The following is a 23,803-nucleotide window of genomic DNA, read 5'->3' as shown; positions in this document are numbered from 1 at the left end:
AGTTCTGTATGTCATTCATCATTTCAGCCAGGACCTAAGTGGCATCCATAACCCCCCCCCTCATTTACAGTTTTTTGTATACTCATACTTTCATATTTAGTTTATTGTGTGGTTCACTATTTCAGCCAGGACCTCAGTGGTGACATCTATTACTTTAACCGCCTGACTGGCGAGTGCTCCTGGGATCATCCCAAAGACAGCTATTTCAGGAGCGAGATCCCTGCACAAAGAAAATGGATTCAGGAGAATGAGCGCAGGAAAAAAGCATTGGAAGAAGGTAAAACTTTCCTATCTCTAGAAAAGTGTCTGCCGATTCCACATTTCAGATCATCACGTAACTTCTATTTTTGGATATGTTTCTTGGATATGCTTCCCTGTGAGTGTTGCTATTCATGGATCTACAGTGACAGATTCCTGTTTTGAACTCTTTGAACTGTGTTGTTACATTTGATTAAAATTATACTGTTAATTTTTTATTAACAATAGAGAAGGCAGCAAAAGAAAAGGCAGCTCAAGAAAAGTTGATGAAAAAGAAAAAGGGGAAGAAAAAGAAGAAAGCTGAGCTTCAGGTAAGGGAGTTATTTATATTTTGAAAAAATAACTAGCCAAAACAGATTCTCTCAAAATATTTAGATAGGTTTTTGGATTGTCTTTTATTTCAGCAGGCAGCTTATAATAGAAAATTACCTAGTCAGGTCGTACAGTTCAATAAGCACTTATTTATATCCAACCAAATAGGAAGATTTCTGTTTCTGAAAGACTTGAATTTTGCGACAATCTGCTATTAAAAATCCCCCATCAATTTGATGTTCCAGCTCCTTTGTATTCTAACTGAAGGTAAGACTGTATGCAGTAACAGTTTTCTTTTATCTTTTCTGTACTTTTCTGTACTTTCAGCTTGTTTGAAATTCATCTTCTGATTTTGAGCTCTTTGTTTTACTTTCAGTTTCCCCTTTGGTAATTCTGTTTGTCAATCTTATATTCTTTTCTATATCTTTTTTTTCTATCAATAATATCTGTGCATGCAATCTAGTTTAAGCTTGGAGTTTTAGCTTGGCTGTCTGCACTTTTTATGTCTTTGTTTGTTTGGTCATTTTTGATTTGATTTTTCTTTTAAATGTTTAAATGCACAAGCAGTTTTAAAGTGAAATGCTTAGGTAACTTTGCTTGTTGGGGTTCATTATCATGCTATTTTAAAGTAAAGAGTGTCTAATGATACTGAATATATATGATAATGTGATTGATTGAGATACGAAATGGCAAATGTGTTAGATGGTATGGGCATTAAGGGTTGTTATTTACTTGATAATTGTGCTTGTTGTTATGTATGTGTCACATCCAAGCACATCAGGAAGGCTGTTCCAGTAACTCATAGCCAATGTCAAATTTACTGCTTATAAGCCTTTGTAGTTTCCCACGGCTTTAATAGATTTTATATGATAAAATGCATGGATGTTAGATAAAGACTTAATATATTATGTTATAATATTAGGAGGCTGATATGGAGTCTGATCAGTCCTATTACCAGGGTACACCAACTGGAGTAAGTACTGTGATTACTTACAGATTTGTAACATACTCAACGTCTCTGACATAAATTGATTTTTCATACTGTCTTTTGAACTTTGAAATACTGTGCTTTTTTCTCTCTTTTACTTAAAATCTTGCTGGGGGGGGGGGGGGGGGGGAGTTGAATTACATATATCATTATTTATGTTTCTTTGATAATTTTTTATAATAAAACCTGAACAGCAACATGTATATTGATATTCTTAATATTTCCCTAGGAGACTGATCCCAGCCCTAGCCCAATGCAATCTGCTAGGGTAAGCATTCAATTTTCTCATCTATTTTACTAAATTTTGTGACTTAAAATTCTGTTTTGATTTCTTGTGATATTGTTGTACATTCACTTTGTTTCTCTTTAACAAGCAGCTCCATATCTTAAGATCCATCAGTTAGCTTCATTCTCAGGATTTGGGTTGGAATGTCATATATTTGCCTATGAAAACGTGCAAGATGGATGATAATGGATAATCTTTTCTCTCTTTCTTCAATAGGATTTCCTTGCCGCAGACCAGAGAATGGCAGAAGAAAGGGCTGCTTTCAGAAAGTGCATGCAGGAGGTATTGTATTATACATGCCAGTTTCAACAGTAACATACAGCACATATGACAGCCCCTTACAACTTCTGTTCAACTTCAGATGTTAGTTCTTCGAGAACTTTTTCCCCCTTTTCATTTTTGTGTCTCACAAATTCAGTTTCTTTTGTGTATCTTGCTGGTAATGTAGTTGCAGTGCCTACCATGTTAAAAGGTAAGGGAAAAATTGTAATCGGATTATGAATGTGAAGAGAGCGCATGGACATTGATCATTCTGGCCTCTGTTAATGCCTGGTTATTGACATTTTCAGGGTGGAGACATCAAACAACATGCTCTCCGAGCCATGAAGGTAAGGGTCAGTTATTTTCAAAGATTATTGTCTGTAATCAACTTTTTATGTTTATCAATGATGACAATACTTTAGTTCAGACACCATGGTGATTACATCTCCAGTTTCTTTAGTATGACATGTTACTGACACTACTGCATGATTTCTCATATTTGATACTTTCAAATATTACAGTTATTTATTATCTGTTATTTCAGACTCCTGCTCCTCAACAGCCAGCACCTATAGGAGTCATCAAGGTGGGGATTGATTTTATTTGAAAAAAAAAAAAAAAACTAGTACTATCAGGTTTGCAGTAGGACCCCCAAAAATATAATTGACATTAACATATGTTTAAAAGTTGAGATTTTTTTTGTGCAGTCTTAAATGTAAATTCATTGAGAAATGTTGAAAATTAAATTTTTTATTATATTTATTTGAATGTTGTTTTATTTATAGCCAAGTGGTGCCAGAGGACAAGCGGCAGATTTGGAGAGAGTCAGAAAAGAGGTGAGTTTCTATGATCAAGGAGACCTACATAAGTATTATTACAGTGTGGTAATTTTTTTTAAGTTTGTTATTATTTAAAAGGTCATATCCACACGTGTTTGTTTGTGTACTTTATGTTAAACAACATTTGTAATTAAGTTCTCAATTATATTTCAGGCTGCAGAGATACTACAGCTTACTCAGCCTAAAGAAGAGGTGAGCTTTTATACACAACTGAAAAAGCTATTTTTGTAACAGCCCTGTCACACTTGAATTCAAACACTGGTTTGGTATGGTTTCTGTTTTTCTAATTGTATCTTATACACCTTTTCAGGTCCCTGAACTCAAAAAGCCAGTTATGATGCCCTCCTTCAGAGTGAGTACATTTTCAAAGCCTAATGCAGTCCACATTTACTTGTTAATTTTACTACAATTTCAAACTTTTAAACATAGATGTGAGTGATATTGAAAAAATGCTCCCAGTGTCTGTAAACATTATTGGGAAGCAAGTCATTGTGTGCTATTCTCTCAATTCCAGTCTTGTAGCTCAAGAGATCCAAAAGAACAGTACAAGGAAATAAGAGGGGAGGAGGAAAGAATCAGAAAGGAGGTGAGGGACTTGTTTCTTAGATTCCTTATCTTCATCATCATCGTCATCAATATAATCATTGCCAATTTTTTGACATGTTTCATTGTCCTTGGCTCAGGTCTGGTTTTTTTTCCTTTCTACTTTTTATTCTGCACGTGTTTCTGTTCTGTCTGATGCTTCTTGTGAGTTTGGTAAGCTTACTTGTATATTAGCAGATCCAGTAATGTGACGATAATTTCTTTTTCACTTTCATTTTTTAAAATTTTTTCATTACTTTTACTTCAGGCTGCAGAAATCCTTCAGCTTACCAAGCCTAAAGAGCCGCCCAAAGACAAGGTAAGCTATTATACTGAAACAGGAAAATAATAGATGCAGTTAATCTTTTATTTAAATTTTGCTTCTGGAATTTAAAAAAGTGTTTTGTTAAGAAATGGTGTTTCTTTATTATTTCAGATCCTTGAGCTAAATCTGCCTCCCCCAATGTCAGTGAGTATACATATTCATGTAATATGGGTATTTATTATCATTGCTCCGTTCAGATCATTTATCATCAATAGAATAATCTTTTCAAAAATGTTTCTTATTTGTTAAATATTCACATATTGTAGATTAATACCGTGAAGCATATTCTTAAATGACATTTCCTTAATTACAGTCTCTCAGTGCAAAGGATCCAAAAGCTGAAGAGGAGAGAGTTAGAAAAGAGGTAAGGCACTTGTTACAGAGATTTCTTATCATTTTCATTGTCATCAATATAATGATGCCTGCTAATCTTTAGATCTTACTCATGTGTTTGTGTTACTATTAGAGAATTAATCTCTTAATTTGTTTTTTTTTTCTTTGCTCCAGGCTGCTGAAATCCTACAGCTTACTCAGCAAAGAGACAAGGTGAGCCTTGTACAAAAAAAAAAAAAGGAAAATATTAAATGAGATTAATATTTAACACTAAGGCTCTGTTCTCACAACTTTTAGATCGATCTATCACCGCGGGGAGTCTCACTAGATTACTGTCAGATAATCTCCCTTAAGTGTCCGTCCCCGCCTACTACAAGCTTTAAGGGGTAATTAACTTTCGCTGACAGCTATTTAGCGTGAACCCCCAGGGAGTTAGGTCGATCCAATGTAGGTCGATCTAATCTATGAGAATGGGGTGTAAGATTTATGTTTAGAATATAATATGGTGTTTTTTTAAGTAATCGTGTTTCCTTATTATTTCAGGTTCTTGATCTCGATATGCCTCCTCCTATGCCATCCTATAAAGTGAGTTTATTATTATTATTATTATTATTAGTTAAGATGGTTATTTATTTTAAGGGATCCAGATCATTCCGCTATAATGTAATTATCTTTTCAAGGATGCTTTTTATAAAGAAACATACAGACATTATCTTTACATACTGTAGATTAAAGTTATGAAACATGTTCTTAAATGACATTCTATTAATTACAGAGTCTCCTCTCAAAGAAGCCAAAGGCTGAAGAGGATAAAGTCAGAAGAGAGGTAAGGGGCTTGATTTTGGTATTCCTTATCATCATTGTCATCATCATCATCATCAGTGTCTGTTAATCAGGCAAATTGAAAGCAGATTACAGACAAAGTTGCAAGTTTCTGTTAAAAAGTGTTGTTAATTAAATGAGCTATATTCATATGTGAGGATTAATATATTATTGATTTTTATATGACTGTATGTATATATCAGTACCAGGAACAAGCTTTTTGTTTGTAACGTCTTGTAATTATATGTGTTCTAAGATTTATTTGGTAATTTTTACACTTCAGGCTGCAGAAATCCTACAGCTTACACAGCCTTCTCTCACAATGCCCTCTGCCAAGGTAAGCTTTTATGCAAGTATTGGAAATAACATGTGCATTTAATCTTTTATATGGAGATTCAATAATGAGCATATGTTTTATTTTTCATCATTATTTATCATTTCGACTTTCAAAAGTCTGTTGTTTTGCCATCAATCAAAGTGTCATAGTTTGGTATGTTGGCTTGAAAATTTATTTTTTCTACAATTTAGTCATCTTTTTAGGTTGAAGATATTAAGAATGCATGTTTATGAACTGATTGATATGCTTATGATGACAAAAATAATGCAATAATTTTTCAACAGTTTATTCTTTTAAGTTTCTTATAGTTATTTGCAGTTGCCAAAATATTTCATTTGTTATTTATTTGTTTGTTTATGTTTGTTGTACATTAACAATGTGCATGCCTGCTATTTCAGGATGAGGACATCGTCCGACAGGAGGTACGTGACTTTTGTTATCCCATGTGTCTGAGTTTTAAGAAATGAATGTAAAATGATAATATTGCATTGAAAGTATAATGTTGTGTTTATTTGAGAGGTTTTAGTAGGAGACTTCCTTATGTCCAATTATTAGAGGCCATTAGAAAAGGTGTAGTTATTCTTTTTCACTACATCAGTTCTGCAAAATATATTTGTTATATATTGTCTGAGTTTTAGAAAGTGAATGCAAATTGATAACACTACATTTTTAGTCAGGTATTGTGCTAATTTGATTTTTTGATATACCTATGGATTTTTTTCCTTATTAATTTTTTTTTAATTCATTTTTTTATTATGCTTACTTCAGGCTGCTGTTTTCTTTCAGCCAGCGTACTTGATATCAAACTGAATATTCCTGTAGGATACATGGAGTTATTTTTGTGTTTGACTTCATGGCTGTTACTTTGATACATTATACATTTGTTTTAATTATTTTTTTAGCCTGCTGGTCTCCAAAAGTCTGCACCCTTACCAGCCATTCAAGTGAGTATTCATCTAACACAAATTAATGCTCTCTGTATTTGATTTTATACAAATGAAGTACAGAATGATGCAAAATAATGGAAATACTTCAAATTTATGTTTGTTTTTTCTTTCTTACTGTTAATTTTTTTATCATTATTCTTTTTTAGCCTGCTGGTTTCCAAAAGTCTGCTCCCTTGCCAGCCATTCCAGTGAGTAGTCATCTATCACAAATAAATGAAGTGTGAAATAAGTGCAAAATAATGGAAATACTTCAAACTGAGGTTGTTGTTTTTTTCTTTCCTACTGTTTATTTGCAAACAATATTCTTTTTTAGCCTGCTGGAATCCAAAAGTCTGCACCCTTGCCAGCCATTCCAGTGAGTATTTTATAATTTATTTAAAAATTACTTTTCTCTGCATTTAATTTAGTATAGATAAGTATGAAATGAATGGAAAACAATGGAAAAACTTTTGCATTCATTTTTCCCACTGTTTATTTATCCTCATTTTTTTTTATTTTAGCCTGCTGGAATTCAAAAATCTGCACCTTTGCCAGCCATTAAAGTGAGTATTGATGTTTTCAATATTATAATATAATTATATGACATATGCAACATCTTGTAGAAGTTATTCTGAAAATACGGTACTGGTGAAATACTGGTCAAGTGAACTAGAATGTCAAGAAAGAAGAAATAACATACTGTTTGATTGTTTAATTATATGTTGAAATATTTACTAGTTGTGAATATAATTTAAATGCCATTGTGTACTCAAAATAACAGCCCAGTATTCCTGAGGAAATCATGGTTGAGACTACCTATGAGGCAGATGAGATGACAACCGACGATGAGGAAGTTGAGATGAAGATCGACCATGAGGTAGACGAGGCAGAGATTGACCATGATGAGGAGGCAGAGTATGTGGAGCAGATTGCATCTCAGGTAGGAGACATATTTCAGAATTTTTTTTCCAGTTGTGATGAAAGAACCGCAGGAGCAGATTAAGATGGTCTGCTGGGTCAATCAAGTATTTTCTAGAAATTTGTTTTATAAGCTAATTGTACCACCAGCGTTAGCGCTGGCGGTACACATGGTTTCGGTCTCGTCCGGATCGTTCCGCCGGCTCCGCCGGCTCCGCCGGACGGCTACCGTTACCGCTTCTCCTCCTAGACGGTAAGGCCCCCCATACCCATCTCATGGATTTAGGTCACCTATAATCTCAACTCGTTCCACGTAAAATTTGGGCTTTGTCGGTATTGGGGTCTGGGTGTGGCACTCATTGCAATGCACCCTTGTCCAAAAATGGCAAAATTAAATGCTAATTATCTACCCTACGGAAGGAGTTACGGGAAAATTTTCTACAGACGGCTTTCCAAAAGTCATATGTGTAGATTTCAAATATACCCTCGGATTTGACCTTTGACCTTTACTTCAAGGTCAAATGGGCCAAAATTTTCAAAAAAATGAAATTTTTTACGAAAAAAAAATTTTTTGCCCTGTTATTCAGACACCACACAGACTTAACCAATAATATTATTGGAAAGTGTTACCCTTCAGGTCATCTTTCATCTCCATGAATTTGGGGTCAATCGGTGCATTTTCACAGGAGTAGCGGCCATAAGATACCGAAACTGAAAACTGTCTCTAATTCGGGAACCGTTAATGCTAGAGACCCATTCTTTTTTGCATTTTGTAGAGCATGTAAAGCCCAACACTGGAGGTGGTCTCGGTTTTTTTGTATTCCATACGGTTTTCGAGTTACGCTGTATCAAAAAGTACATATTGGTGGTGAAAGGAAAATGTACGGAAGCCCACTGGTGCCATATGTAGAAAAAAAAATTATCTCGAAATTTCGAGATACTATTTTGAAATTTGAACAAAAAAATTTACCACCAGCGTTAGCGCTGGCGGTACTCATGGTTTCGGTCCCGTCCGGTCCGTTCCGCCGGCTCCGCCGCCATGTTACCGTTACCGCTTCTCCTCCTAGACGGTAAGGGCCCCCGTACCCATCTCATGGATTTAGGTCACCTATAATCTCAACTCGTTCCACGTAAAATTTGGGCTTTGTCGGTATTGGGGTCTGGGTGTGGCACTCATTGCAATGCACCCTTGTCTAAAAATGGCAAAATTAAATGCTAATTATCTACCCTACAGAAGGAGTTACGGGAAAAATTTCTATAGACGGCTTTCCAAAAGTCATATGTGTAGATTTCAAATATACCCTCGGATTTGACCTTTGACCTTTACTTCAAGGTCAAATGGGTCAAAATTTTCAAAAAAATGAAATTTTTTACGAAAAAAAATTTTTTTGCCCTGTTATTCAGACGCCACACAGACTTAACCAATAATATTATTGGAAAGTGTTACCCTTCAGGTCATCTTTCATCTCCGTGAATTTGGGGTCAATCGGTGCATTTTCACAGGAGTAGCGGCCATAAGATACCGAAACTGAAAACTGTCTCTAATTCGGGAACCGTTAATGCTAGAGACCCATTCTTTTTTGCATTTTGTAGAGCATGTAAAGCCCAACACTGGAGGTGGTCTCGGTTTTTTTGTATTCCATACGGTTTTCGAGTTACGCTGTATCAGAAAGTACATATTGGTGGTGAAAGGAAAATGTACGGAAGCCGACTGGTGCCATATGTAGAAAAAAAAATTATCTCGAAATTTCGAGATACTATTTTGAAATTTGAACAAAAAAAATTTTTATCTCGAAATTTCGAGATAGCATTTTGAAATTTGAACAAAAAAAAAATTATCTCGAAATTTCGAGATAGCATTTTGATATTTGAGCAAAAAAATTTATCTCGAAATTTCGAGATAGTATTTTGAAATTTGAACAAAAAAAATGCTATCTCGAAATTTCGAGATAATTTTTTTTTTCAACATATGGCACCAGTCGGCTTCCGTAAAAATGTGCAGTACGGTAATGGATAATAAATTTTGAACTCCGGAAAAATAAAACATAATGCTTGGCAAAGCAGACAACTTGTGGTCAAAAATGACATTATTTTATCAAATTTAAACTTCTGCAACTTCAGAGAACCTCCCATTTCAAGAACTTTGACCAAAATGACCTTTTCTTTATTTTAATTAATTTTTTCTGTAGGAAATTTATGGCACATTATGGTAACTCCAAAATTATAACATTTAGTCCCTTATATCTCCAAAACTGGCAGAGATAGGTCCATAGTTACTATTGAAGTTGAATAGGAAGTCATATACTGGCAATCTTACTGTGACCTTGACATTGACCTTTGACCTACTTTTCACCATGAACTGAACTTTGCAAATTTTGCTTCCCTTTTATCTCCAAAACTGGCAGAGATAGGTCCATAGTTACTATTGAACTTGCATAGGAAGTCATATACTGGCAATTTTACTGTGACCTTGAAATTGACCTTTGACCTTCTTTTCACCATGAACTGAACTTTGCAAATTTTGCTTCCCTTTTATCTCCAAAACTGGCAGAGATAGGTCCATAGTTACTATTGAAGTTGAATAGGAAGTCATATACTGGCAATCTAAATGTGACCTTGAAATTGACCTTTGACCTACTTTTCACCATGAACTGAACTTTGCAAATTTTGCTTCCCTTTTATCTCCAAAACTGGCAGAGATAGGTCCATAGTTACTATTGAAGTTGAATAGGAAGTCATATACTGGCAATCTTACTGTGACCTTGAAATTGACCTTTGACCTACTTTTCACCATGAACTGAACTTTGCAAATTTTGCTTCCCTTTTATCTCCAAAACTGGCAGAGATAGGTCCATAGTTACTATTGAACTTGCATAGGAAGTCATATACTGGCAATTTTACTGTGACCTTGAAATTGACCTTTGACCTTCTTTTCACCATGAACTGAACTTTGCAAATTTTGCTTCCCTTTTATCTCCAAAACTGGCAGAGATAGGTCCATAGTTACTATTGAAGTTGAATAGGAAGTCATATACTGGCAATCTAAATGTGACCTTGAAATTGACCTTTGACCTTCTTTTCACCATGAACTGAACTTTGCAAATTTTGCTTCCCTTTTATCTCCAAAACTGGCAGAGATAGGTCCATAGTTACTATTGAAGTTGAATAGGAAGTCATATACTGGCAATCTAAATGTGACCTTGAAATTGACCTTTGACCTACTTTTCACCATGAACTGAACTTTGCAAATTTTGCTTCCCTTTTATCTCCAAAACTGGCAGAGATAGGTCCATAGTTACTATTGAAGTTGAATAGGAAGTCATATACTGGCAATCTTACTGTGACCTTGAAATTGACCTTTGACCTACTTTTCACCATGAACTGAACTTTGCAAATTTTGCTTCCCTTTTATCTCCAAAACTGGCAGAGATAGGTCCATAGTTACTATTGAAGTTGGATAGGAAGTCATATACTGGCAATTTACTGTGACCTTGAAATTGACCTTTGACCTACCTTACAATGAACTGTACTTTGATTGCACCATTTTTAGTTATATATATTTTTTGCATATTTTGAAAATTCTTGTTGATTGCATTTTTACAGCTTGTCAAGCACAAGACTGGTGGCTGCACCCCTTATTTTGTGTATGTGGGGGTCTATACGAATGCGCTTGCTCCAGCTGGTGGTACAATATTCGGAGGCGGTATCGCCTCTCTGATCCTCTAGTTCATTTTGGTGGATTAATTTTTGTGGTGATTTTGAAATACCTGGATTTGGACATGAAGGGTATATACCTGTACTGGCCACATCATTATAGGAAAAAAGCTGAAAATGACAGAAAAGATTGTCTGTATGATAAATTTTTTTTTTTTCATTTTATTTTCTTGATTTCAACTCATATTGAATTAATCCATTCAAAATATCAACCTGCAATTACTGGTATATTACAGATCTTTAAAGCAACAACTACAGATGCAGGCATAATGATAGGAGATGACTTGGATGAGATCAAGGCTCTGGTAGGCCTCATTTGCTCCACAACTTCTTTGGAACATAAAATGGACTGGTTGATTAAAAAAAACTTATCAGATCAAACTTCAAATATTCGTTTCACAGTGGTTCATATATTTTGTCATACTTTTTAGTATTTTCATACTTCAGTCAGCAGTTTAATGTAATTCATTAAAATAAAAATATATTTGCACTGCCAAGTGTATGTAGCAATTTACAGCATGGCCCTGGTTACTTTTTCAGATACAACAAATGGCGAAAGAATTGGCAAAAGCAAAAGATCAAATTCAGGTACAGGGCAAAGAAATTGGACAGCTGAAAACAACGGTAAGTCAGAAGGTAATGCATTATGTAGACAGATAGGTCTAAGGTTTTTGCAGGGAATTTGCATGAGATCTAATATTTAACAGAAAGAAAGAATGGAAAATATCCATCAGCTGTGTAGAACTTGTGTTACTGGAGACCTGTGTAAAAGAGTGTGTACGAGATAGACTTATTTTTCAACTTTAGTTTTCCTAATTTGTTCAGAAACAAAAAATTCTGAAATGTGTAGTCATGAGTTTATCATGCTGATAGTTTTTATCTTTATTAAACCCAGGTCAAAGACTTGAAAGATGAAAAGAGGGAATCAGATAACATCTCAAATGCAGCAATGGAAAAGTTCAAGGCAGAGGTAATGGCTATAGCTTAGGGTTCTGTTCCTTAAGACATTTATATAATAGCTTATATATAATAATATATTATGATAGAGATTACACATACTAAGTACATTTACACAAAAGTTTTAGAACTTTGTAATTTGGATCTGCATTTCCAGTCTCTGTCTTTGCAGAGAACATTATAAACCTTGTAAACTATTCATCATTACCACACTGGTGCACATAGTCAAAACAGTTTTGGAGTGGGGGAGAACTGTATTAGTTTTCACTATTTCTGAGATAATTGATGAGATTTTTAGCTGTGTTAGATAAGCATAGGCAGTATATTGATGAAAATTAGATGAGATAATGTTTTTGTCCCTCCAGCTCACCAGCCTGAGAGATGAAAAGAGGCTGTTTGATGACATGGTACAGAAGGACTTGCTTCACATCCGCAGTCAGGTAAAGAAGCTAGCTGGTCCACATGGGGTGTGGCAGGATTTCTTTAAAAGAGGATGGGAGGGGGGGGGGGGGGGGCTCTTTTGATTGTATATTTTTTTACATTTGAAAGATAAGCAATAAATGTTGCTGATTCAAGATACTTCATTAGACAAAAATGACTTTCTTAATGACTTTCACTGTCAGAAAATACATACATGTAAGATTGCAAAAATGTGAAATTATCAGATGATTGTACATGTCAGTTATCACTTTCATGACTCGTGTTATATTTCTTTGTCTTCTTTATGTTTCAGGTGATAACATTGGACAAAAATAAGAGCAGAGAAATACAAGATCTTAATGAAAAAGTGGATGACATTGGCAAACAGGTAATTTGACTCAGAAATAGATTTCTTAGTATTGTAACAAATAAAAATACCAGTAAGTTTTTGAAAACTAAGTAAATCTTTGCAATAACATGACATTAATGTTGATTAGGAAATAGTGTTTTTTTTTTTTGCATCCAAAATTTAAGATATTTTTTAATAAATGAGACATGAATTTTGTTAACAGGTCAATGAGTTAAAAGAAGCCAAAGATGATTCTTCTGATAAACCCAAAGATTCCCTGACAAAAAGTCAGGTAAGGCCATTTCTCCTTCATATCAATGAAAAATCTCTGACAGTTAAGAACCATTCCATTTGTTGTTGTTATTGTTGTTGTTTGCTCATTTGCTTTTGGTCATAATTTTTTTTCCTCTGTAACTTTTTCAATTCTTCACATTCGAAAAAGAAACAAGGGCAACTCCTGAGATTGGATGTTTTATTCTCTAATTGCATTAAATTGAAATGAAAAAATGGGAGAGAACTCAATATAATTTTCAATTGTTTCTTTATGTTCAAGTAAGATAGCTATGGCTTCTTATTTTGCAATATTTTATGACTTAATTAATCTTTAGATGAAGGGCTTTGAAAAGGGCAAGGACAAAGAACTAGAACAGCTGAAGGATCAATTGGATGACTTCAAAAAACAGGTAACTAGACTGAAGTAACTAGAAGTTTACATATCATAAAATAAACAAGGAATGGCTTTGTTCTTGAGATTAAGTGCTTTTACCAATTGTATTTCTTTAATTTGTATCGCTACTACTTTGGTTTATTTTATTTTACATTTTAAAAATGGCTATACTAGTATCAATTTTGAATTCCAGATCAAAGAAGTCAAAGATTCAAAGAAAGGCTCCTCCCAAAAGGTAGAGAAAGAAGTGGATGAAATCAAAAGCCAGGTAAAATCCCTTCAGTGTTTTTTGCTTTCTATGGTACAGAGTCCCCGAAAAAGAAACCCTTTTCAGTCTTAAAATTTTGACACAAGTCAAGAAATCAGTTTTTCAGATTTAAAGAAATGAATGAATAAATAAGTATAGATGTTCTTTTTTTGCCAGTTTTTAATTGTTTTGATTTTCTGACATGTTGAACTTTACTACAGTGGTTAAGATTATTATTATTATTATTATTATTATTATTATTATTAATTGTTTTTTTTTTTGAAGATTGCTGACTTGAAAGAAGCCAAATTTGAAATAGACCTCATGCTTGAAAGAGAACTGTACCAATTCAAAAGTCAGGTAGAGGCAATCACCGTTTACTATTTTATATAAATGTGCATAAAAACAGATAAGGATTTGGTTGCTTACTTTTACTGTTTATATAAGAGTAAGGAGGGTGGCGTAAAAGAAATGCCCTTGACTCATGAAAGTGTGCATTTGTAGATATCTGTCAGATAAAAATGCTGTTGATATTAATAAGAACATTTTGGGGGATTACGTGATATGTAAGATAATAAATTCTTGGAATTTTTTAGATGAAAACTGTTCAGCAGACTAAGACTGATCTGGCACAACTGATGACCACTGTGGATGAAATCAAAGCAGAGGTAACTGCATTAGCATGCCACTTTCTTAAATATCGAGGCCAAAAAAAATTTTCACTTCAAAAGAAAAAATCGAACACATTTGTGTTAACCAAAACTTATTTAAATGCCTAATTTCCAAATGATTGTAGCATGTGAATATCAATCAGACAAATTTCCAAAATTTTGCTCTTATGTTTTAGGTCACAGACTTGAAGGATGAAAGAGATGAATTGGAGGTAGAAAGAGAATTGTACCAGATGAAAAATCAGGTAAGAGAATGTATGGACTAATAATGTTATTGGGTGGGATATGTGTTTTCATGTTCCATTGGATGGGACATAGTAAGAATTCATTTGGGCTGACATAAGTTAACAAAATGGTAGAGTTAAAAAGACAAAATGATTAAATAAGAGGCACTTTTGTTATATTTTTAGGTTATTGTGATATGATACACTCAAGCTATGATTTTGTAATGAAATGCTTTCATTAATTTCAGAAAAAGGGTGCTAAAAAGACCAACAACAACAAAGAGATAGAACAGCTGAAGGCACAAGTGGAAGAACTCAAAAGACAGGTACCTAGTTTACATATCATTTGTTTAATTGTGCAAGAATAATATTTTCAGTGCATCATATTAGCAAAATGATGAGGCAGATGTAAAATTCTACACATAAAGAGCAAATTGGCGTAAAAGTTTTGTTTTTTGCTGAATGTGCTAAATATGATACTATTCTAAAGTCATGTTTTGATTTAAAAAATGGTTCTTATACCGAGATATTGTTGATATTTACAGATGGACACTGACGTTAAAGAAGCCTGGCTGGAATCTGCTGACACCAAACAGAAAGGTCAGATGAAAAGTCAGGTAAGTTCACTTCTTGCATTGATTTCTCTCCCTTCTTACTCTCTCTCTCTCTCTCTCTCTCTCTCTCCCCCCTTTCCCTCTCTCTCTCAGGTCATTTTTTATTGTTAGTTATAAGAGAATTTGGTAGTCAGAAAAAAAAAATGTCATCATTGTACAGATTAGATTTGTTAGGATTTTGAAGTTATTTCACAACTCTTAGTTGCTATTATTCAGATGTAACAATGAATTTTCAGATGAAAAGCCTCCAGAAACATAGCAACAAAGCCTTGGATCAACTGAAGGCTAAAGTGGATGAAATTAAAGCTCAGGTAATTTCTTAGTCACAGAAATTATGTTAATTACTTCTAGGCAGGAGCTATTTGATTTCAAACTGATAATAATGAATGAGCCCAGTTCTCTTTTGTAGTTCACTCAAATTTTCTGGGGGCGTTGCATATTTTTTTCAGAACTAAAAAAAAAAAAATAGAAAAAAATAATGTTATGTAAATAAGACAATATGTTTTAATTTCCAGATGAATGAGATCAAAGAGGCAAAGGAAGAATCTGAGCACATCTTGGAGAAGGAAATTGAGCTGATTAAAAGTCAGGTAATGGTGTTTTGATGGCTGTATATGGGGAATTGTAAGAAGAAAAGGGGAATAGAAAATGTAATTGTTTTGTTAAAAACAATAAAAAAAAGACAAAAAAAAAAAGGCCTTTGCACAGTGAAACAATTTATGGCATAGTTTAAGTGTGGAATAAGGTTGCACATGATAGCTATCATTTTATTGTGTTTTATTATAATTTTAGATGAAAAACACTCACAAGAACAAGGATGGTGATTTAGATCAGCTCAAGAATAAAATTGAGGACATAAAAAGAGAGGTAAATATTTCTGGGAGGTTTGGGCAAAAACTCCATAATTTTAAAGATGTTTAGCAAGGTTTTGATTTGAGTTATGAAAACAATTTAAAGGCAAATGACGGACACATTTAAAAGGAATTGGTGTCAAGTATTTTTATTTTAACCAGGATCTTTGATCGCTTGATTGGTAATTAAAAAGTCATTTCTTTTTAAAATTTATGCTTATTTACAGATCAATGATTTGAAAGAGGTAAGAGAGGAATCCAACGAAATGGTGGAGCAAGAAATACATCAAATCAAAAGTCAGGTAAAGTACATCTTTTTGATATCCATTTGGTTGTAGAATAAAAGAGATGAAATTTAATGTTTTAGACTACTTTTTCACTTTTCAGTGTGCTTTTTGTGTTGGGTGTTTATGATTATTTTATTAAGAAGAAGTTGAATTTGTATTTACAGCTCAAGAGTGTGCAGAAGATCAAGTACACTGAATTTGAACAACTGAAGGTCAAGTTGGATGAGATAAATGTTCAGGTAGTGATTACTTTTGATTTTTTTAACATTTTTATAAATTAATTAATTCTAAAAGGCCACAATTTTCCCAGACACTACTGCATGATACTGAAGTTAAGTGTAGGTCATAGCTTTAATCAGTTAGGAACATATGTGGTTTGAAAATCTTCATTTTTAGAAGAATCATTTAAGCCATTGCATGTCAGGTTTATAAATTCTGAAAAACTGAAGTTTTTGATAACAATATATTTTCATTCACAGGTCACTGACTTGCAAGAAGAGAAGAAATCAGAATATCCCAAACTGGGAAAGGATCAGCTGAAAAATCAGGTAAGTGACATTTTTTTTTCTTTTCATTTTATTCTTATTTGCTTCATGTCATTTTCATACTTTTTTATTTAATTTTGTTTCATTTAGACTTCAGAATTTTTCACATTTTTGTAAAACGGGTTTGTATTTGTAGAAAAATCAGGATGATGGGATAGCAAATAAAATGAAATTATAGTATGTGTCACTCATTACCCTATTTTAATTTGTTGTATCCAATTTGTCTTTAGATGATGAATGTTGGAAGGAACAACGATGAAGAGTTTGAACAGCTGAAGATCAAAGTGGAGGAGAACAAAAAACAGGTACATGTACTAGTAGCATTATGAATTGATTATTAAGTAATTAGGAATCAATTGAATCAATTGAATTTCAATTCCCACAGTAGCTTCTTGCTAATTAAAACATAACCCGTAAAGATACTATCCTCATGTATTTTATAACTTATTGAACTTCAGCTATCACATGCTGACTAGATAATTTTAAATGGTGATGTAGTTCCTACAAAATCTGTTTTAAAATGTTTTTAGATCACTAACTTGAAAGAAGCAAAAGAAGAACTGAACGAAGTGGTCGACAGAGAAATGGAGCTGATCAAGAGTCAGGTGAGAGGATTATTTTACTACTGACTGGTGTAAAAGTGGGTAATAGGGAAATTGATTAATTTATTGATTGATTGATTGACCAGGAAGACAGTAAAAATTATATGATAGAACAGTAAGAAATATATATATGTGTGAGATTTTGAGACTTTTTCATTGTGAACTTATTTATGAGAAATAGGCCCAGATGTAAAACTGCAGATGTCTTTTTGTAATGTGATATGTTTGTGGATTCAGATGAAGACTCTTAAAAAGGCCAGAGACAGAGAGATGGATCAGCTCAAGGGAAGAATGGATGACATCAAGACACAGGTAACAGGAACTCTGAACATTCTCAAGTCATCAAAAACCAATGTTCATCTTAGGCTGCATTCACATTGAAACTATTGTAATTGATAGATCATTTCTGTTGGGATTCGCTGAATGCAATCAGTTTAACTTAATGATATATTTTTATGAGCAGCTATAGGGGTGATTAAAGTGTGGATTCAGTCGCCCTCAAAGGAAAGTATAAAGGTTCCAGATTGCTCTGCTTAGTAAGATTTAGTTCATTAAAGTTAATTGTGAACACCCCCTACAAGAAGAGACAATCAGCAAAAACAATAATTATAGACATATCAAAAGCAATTATGATTAAAATGTAAATATTTCATACAGTTGTTTTAAGTTGTTGTAGCTTTTCTGTTAATTTTGTAAAATTAGAACAGAATCAGGACATGGTATGTTCTTGTTTACAGAACTCTGGCATTAAGGAAGACTCAGACGTGGAAGATTACGGGTTGAAATCTCAGGTATGTTATTCAATCTCAAATTGCAACCCAATATTTATCACTATTTTTTTTTTTTTCAAATTTAGATATCACTTGGTTATTATCAAAGAAATGTTTTTAGCCTGGCTAGCCTTCTATTTTTGTTTTAGGCATGCCAACAAATTAATATTTTGGTAAGGAGAATTTTTTTTGATAAAATTGTTGTCAGTGAGAGATATCATGAGATCATTTGTCTACTGAATTTTTAGTTCTGTAAATTAAATTCTCAGGTAAAACTCAGGGACAGAAATACAGTAGAATTACAAAAACTCAGGGACAAGGTGGATGATATGGATGAAAAAATAGACGATCTGCAGAGACCTGTGATAGTAAGCATGAAATTTTATTAGAATATTATTATTTGGGCGATAAAAAAATTGGTTTTATTCTGTACATTTGCCAATATGTCAAATATATGAATACAAATAGGGATAACAAAGTACAATATCTTAGAAGATAAGATTTTTGAATGGTTGCTTTGTATTTTCTTGTGACGGTTTATGAATGGAAATGTTTTATTGCACAATTTCTGTGCCAAGTTGACTCAAAAAAACATGAATGAAAATGCTGTGAATAATGATTTTTCTGTCAGATGATCCTGTGGTCATTAAATGATTCGATGTAAATTTTCAGGTGAAAAAATCCAAAAGGTGCTATGACAAAAGTGCAATAGAAATTGAAGATCTTTCGGAGAAAATTGATGAGACCAATGAAAAAGTGGATTACATCAGAAAACAGGTGAGTACGAGTATTCAGTTCTGATAACCATGGATGATACTAATTTTTCACAACTTTAACAGTAAGCTGATTGAAAATAAAAATATTCATGTTCATTTTTATGACCCATTCTCTAAGATACTTACAAAGTAATTTAGATTTTCAGATAATTTTCTTTTGTTTTTTTAGATGAAAAAGAATAAGGACAAAACTGCAAAAGATTTAGAACAACTCAGGGAAAAATTGGAGGAATATGATGAGAAGATGGAGGAGATTAAAAAACAGGTAGGTGTATTGATAAACCCTTCTCTTTGTTTTCTTTTCACATTTGCTTCTTAGATACGAAAGTTTTATTTTAAGAGAAAAAGAAGAGAAAAAACTACTGACAAAATATTTGAAAGGTCAACATTTTTAGTCTAGATTTTTGAAAGAAAAATACAAATGAAATTGCTTTGAAACAGTAAAAGGTTAATGATTTAATTATAAGATTTTATGAGGTTTTATTCATAATGACTCCGCAATGGAGTTGATGTTTTTGCTTCAAGTTTGTTTTGTTAGTTGACAGTCTAGCTGAATAGATTATGGAGGGAATAAAGTAGGATTTTCAATATACACTTGAAAGGAGTGAGTTAAAATCAGTAAAGTTTTTTTGTGGTGATTAATTGTTCACAATGATAAATTATAATGATGAATTGATAATCAGTACTATATTGAGCTGCCTTGATTTGTAATATGACACTATTTTTTTTTTAGCTGAAAATCTCCAAGAAACGCAAGGACAAAAGTGCAATAGAATTTGAAAAAATACAGGACAAAATGGATGATGTTATGAAACAGGTAATAATTGTAATCATGGTATTTGTAACATGTCCGTCCAACAAATCTTGGGAATTATGAATTTTCAAATTGGCCATTTCTGAATAATTTTAGCTAGACATTTAATATAAATAAATGTTTTATTTATTTATTTTTTTTTTTTATAGGATTGTTGATTTTTTTAAAGCAGCGATGACTTTACAAAGAAAAAAAAAAAAGAATTGTTCAATTATTTAAAAAAGCCTGACATTAATTTTATCATATGTTGATAATTTTCAGCTGAACATCATTCAAAGAAACAGGGATAGAAGTGCAAGAGACTTTGATAGACTTGAATACAAGATGGAAGAGAAGTCAGACGAGATCAAAAGACAGGTAATAGCCTGAGACAGAGAAAATCCTAGCTTTATTTTATAGCTCTTCAGAGGAATCCAAGTTTTGAAACAATTAAAAAAGAATTTTGTCAGATTGATATATTAATTTTTGGTTCTTGGTACTTTGTAATTCAAGCCATCTTTTGTTATTTTTTGGTGTTGTTTATTTTCTATAGAACACATTGTCAAGTAAAAGACTAAATGATGTTTCTTACTGCTGTTCTTTTTGTTACAAAGATTCAATAAATTTACAAATCTTTTTATCAATTACCACTGTCAGCTATTGAGCCAATATTTCCCTTTCTTCCTTAGGAAGAGACACTAAGGGATTGTTACTTTCTATAACATATATTTTCATCAGCACAATTCATAGATTTAACTCTTAGATGAAATCAACTTGTGAATTTATATTTTACAGATAAGAAGAATGAAACCAGCAGCCGAAGGGTAAGAAAAACACCTCTTATATATATATGTTTCACACTTGGATTTGTGATTGAAAACGCTCAGACAAATCACGAAAAACTATTAAAGAACAGAAGTAAGAGATTAAGCAGAAGTGAAATTATTTCCATTTAACTTATAGTACGTCAGAATGTTTCTTACAAATGTATGTCCTTTTTTCATGTGACATATAATGAAAAAATGTATTTTTAATTCAAATTTTAAAACAAGTTATTGAAATTACAGGTCCAGCCCCTTTGGCACGTGGATGGGCTATATGATTGAAGATAGTAGATTCCAGTAGATGAAGTCCAGTCAAGTAGACTCTGTCTGGAGTTATCGGTGTTGGGTTGCTGATTGAACCCTCAAGGAGACCGTGGATACGGACGATGTCGGTGGGTCGAAGTGCGGAGGAAAGAATTGGATCCGCGTATCGCCATGTTGTGTTCTTTAACTTCCTCAAGCGGCCTGGGCTCTATTCTTGATGGCGGCAGTGTCGTCTATCTGACCATGGAAGTCTTAAGGATATACAATCTGACAACGTTGAGCGATGGAACCAGACTGTTCGGCTGCGGCCGGCGCTGGGGCTTCAGAGAGAAGGGTTAACTACTAGTTGGTATAATCGTCATTATGTCACATGAAGCTAATACCCTCTCTGCTAGCCTTGTTGTTGCGGTTACTGGATGCTTCCGTGGTACAAGGTGAAGATTTGGACCAAAGGATTAGATTCATTCGATGTTTGAAGTTGAAGTGGTTTCTGCGAGGTTTTCATGAGGTGACTCGATGCCCTTGCTTTGGATATGGGTCTCAAGTATTGGCTAATCTCTGGAGTCTGTGTGCAATTGTATAGAGGAGGGACACGTGCCATCAAAGCTGTTTCTTTCTGTCTTGGGTTTCTTGTGCAACTACCTCAAACAAAAACTACCTCAAACTTTAACTACCTCAAACAACAATTACCTCAAACTTAAACTACCTCAAACACCTGTGCAATACTCTGTGAAATACAGGATTAAATTTGGTGCTATATTCTATGAAATACAGGATTATATTTGGTGCTATATTCTATTAAATACAGGATTACATTTGGTGCTATATTTTATGAAATACAGGATAATATAATTGGTGCTATAATAGTATATTCTATGAAATACAGGATTATATTTGGTGCTATATTCTATGAAATACAGGACTATATTGGTGCTATATTCTATGAAATACAGGATTAAAATTGGTGCTATATTCTATAAAATACAGGATTATAAATGGTGCTATATTCTATGAAATACAGGATTATATTATTGGTGCTATAAAATACAGGATTATAAATGGTGCTATATTCTATGAAATACAGGATTATATTATTGGTGCTATATTCTATAAAATACAGGATTATATTATTGGTGCTATATTCTATGAAATACAGGATTATAAATGGTGCTATATTCTATGAAATACAGGATTACATTATTGGTGCTTTATTCTATGAAATACAGGATTATATTATTGGTGCTATGTTCTATAAAATACAGGATTATATTATTGGTGCTATATTCTATGAAATACAGGATTATAAATGGTGCTATATTCTATGAAATACAGGATGAAATAATATATTGGTGCAATATTCTATGAAATACAGAATGGTGTTGGTGCTATATTCTATGAAAATACAGGATTAAATAATTGGTGCTATATTCTATGAAATACAGGATTAAAATTGGTGCTATATTCTATGAAATACAGGATTATATTACTGGTGCTATGTTCTATGAAATACAGGATTATATTTGGTGCTATATTCTATGAAATACAGAATGACATTATTGGTGCTATATTCTATGAAAATACAGGATTAAATAATTGGTGCTATATTCTATGAAATACAGGTTTATATTATTGGTTCTATGAAATACAGGATTATATTTGGTGCTATATTCTATGAAATACAGGACTATATTATTGGTGCTATATTCTATGAAATACAGGATTAAAATTGGTGCAATATTCTATGAAATACAGGATTATATTATTGGTGCTATATTCTATGAAATACAGTTATAAATGGTGCTATATATTCAATGAAATACAGGATTATATTTGGTGCTATATTCTATGAAATACAGGATTATATTATTGGTGCAATATTCTATTAAATACAGAATTATATTATTGGTGCTATATTCTATAAAATACAGGATTAAATAATTGGTGCTATATTCTATGAAATACAGGATTATAATTGGTGCTATATTCTATGAAATACAGGATTATATTATTGGTGCTATGTTCTATGAAATACAGGATTATAATTGATGCTATATTCTATGAAATACAGGATTATATTGGTGTTATGTTCTATGAAATACAGGATTAATTATTGGTGCTATATTCTATGAAATACAGGATTATATTTGGTGCTATATTCTATGAAATACAGGATTATATTTGGTGCTTTGTTCTATGAAATACAGGATTATATTATTGGTGCTATATTTTATAAAATACAGGATTATATTATTGGTGCTATGTTCTATAAAATACAGGATTATATTATTGGTGCTATATTCTATGAAATACAGGATTATGTTATTGGTGCTATATTTATAAAATACAGGATTATATTATTGGTGCTATGTTCTATAAAATACAGGATTATATTTGGTGCTATGTTCTATGAAATACAGGATTATATTTGGTGCTATATTCTTTAAAACAGTATTATATTCAATGCAGTTCTCTTTAACTTACCTTGTAAATACCTGGAATTCTGTATAAAGCTGCCACTACTCATAAAGAATAAATAACAAATGTGTACCTTGAAGTACTTTATCTGTGCGTTTGTCTGATTGGGTCGTTTCATTGGATGGAATACCAAGTAACAAACTTCTTCAGAGTTTTTTTTATGTAGGTGTCCTTTTCAGTTGGCCTTTACATAGGAATAGTTCTATAAAGTGTAAAGATCCAATTCACTGTTTCAGGGATTTAATATCCTTTTTCAATTTCTGTGGATACTTAAGAATCTGCATCCCTCACCCCCATTTCAAAACTTGACAGAAAACGAGTAATACATCAGTCTAAACATTTTAGTAGAAGCCTTGACATCTTTTTTTTTTTCATTTTCTTTGAAGTGGTCATAATTAAATTTAAATAATTATTTAAAAATAATCATAATAAATATGATTTTAAAATAATTATTCAAGATATTGTTAAAAACAATTCAAATGCAACCATACCTGGTTTAGTACCTTTAAGGCCTACAGCGCATTCCAAGAAATACATCTAAACTTCAAGGAATCAAGGGCAAGATG

At 32.8% G+C, this 23,803-nt stretch overlaps 1 protein-coding gene across 1 annotated transcript; it reads left to right on the top strand.

The window, feature by feature from the left end:
* The first annotated feature begins 210 nt into the window (after positions 1-210).
* On the top strand, positions 211-23,324 carry LOC147760620 (uncharacterized). Its single transcript, XM_087016639.1, has 55 exons — positions 211-277; positions 487-569; positions 816-837; positions 1,493-1,543; positions 1,788-1,826; positions 2,061-2,126; positions 2,414-2,452; positions 2,650-2,691; positions 2,891-2,941; positions 3,098-3,136; positions 3,255-3,296; positions 3,459-3,530; positions 3,795-3,845; positions 3,963-3,995; positions 4,165-4,215; positions 4,359-4,397; positions 4,728-4,769; positions 4,960-5,010; positions 5,290-5,343; positions 5,742-5,765; positions 6,246-6,287; positions 6,437-6,478; positions 6,604-6,645; positions 6,791-6,832; positions 7,051-7,209; positions 11,138-11,206; positions 11,442-11,525; positions 11,797-11,871; positions 12,224-12,298; positions 12,592-12,666; positions 12,851-12,919; positions 13,236-13,310; positions 13,488-13,562; positions 13,827-13,901; positions 14,138-14,209; positions 14,389-14,457; positions 14,685-14,762; positions 14,982-15,053; positions 15,287-15,361; positions 15,566-15,640; positions 15,843-15,917; positions 16,129-16,203; positions 16,353-16,427; positions 16,668-16,736; positions 16,964-17,038; positions 17,264-17,338; positions 17,573-17,647; positions 18,073-18,126; positions 18,375-18,473; positions 18,778-18,882; positions 19,051-19,146; positions 19,615-19,698; positions 19,957-20,052; positions 20,470-20,498; positions 20,742-23,324. Exons 4-55 carry the CDS (start codon positions 1,502-1,504, stop codon positions 20,797-20,799), a joined length of 3,357 nt encoding a protein of 1,118 aa, XP_086872765.1. The 5' UTR covers positions 211-277; positions 487-569; positions 816-837; positions 1,493-1,501; the 3' UTR covers positions 20,800-23,324.
* Positions 23,325-23,803: the final 479 nt, after the last annotated feature.

The sequence above is a fragment of the Lingula anatina genome, chromosome 7 (assembly GCF_051362555.1).
Source record: "Lingula anatina isolate TDL-2025a chromosome 7, LinAna3.0, whole genome shotgun sequence".
In the NCBI taxonomy this organism is placed as follows: Eukaryota; Metazoa; Brachiopoda; class Lingulata; order Lingulida; family Lingulidae; genus Lingula; species Lingula anatina.
The sequence above is the reverse complement of the archived record's forward strand: the minus strand, read 5'-3'. Positions and strand labels throughout refer to the sequence as shown.

What these genes read in the sequence shown, in the direction of transcription:
- LOC147760620 (XM_087016639.1), top strand. Translation starts at nt 1,502, where the DNA reads ATGGAGTCTGATCAGTCCTATTACCAGGGTACACCAACTGGA. An exon ending in CACCCTTACCAGCCATTCAA is followed by an intron (nt 6,288 to 6,436) that starts GTGAGTATTCAT and finishes ATTCTTTTTTAG; the next exon opens with CCTGCTGGTTTCCAAAAGTC. An exon ending in TGGATGAGATCAAGGCTCTG is followed by an intron (nt 11,207 to 11,441) that starts GTAGGCCTCATT and finishes TTACTTTTTCAG; the next exon opens with ATACAACAAATGGCGAAAGA.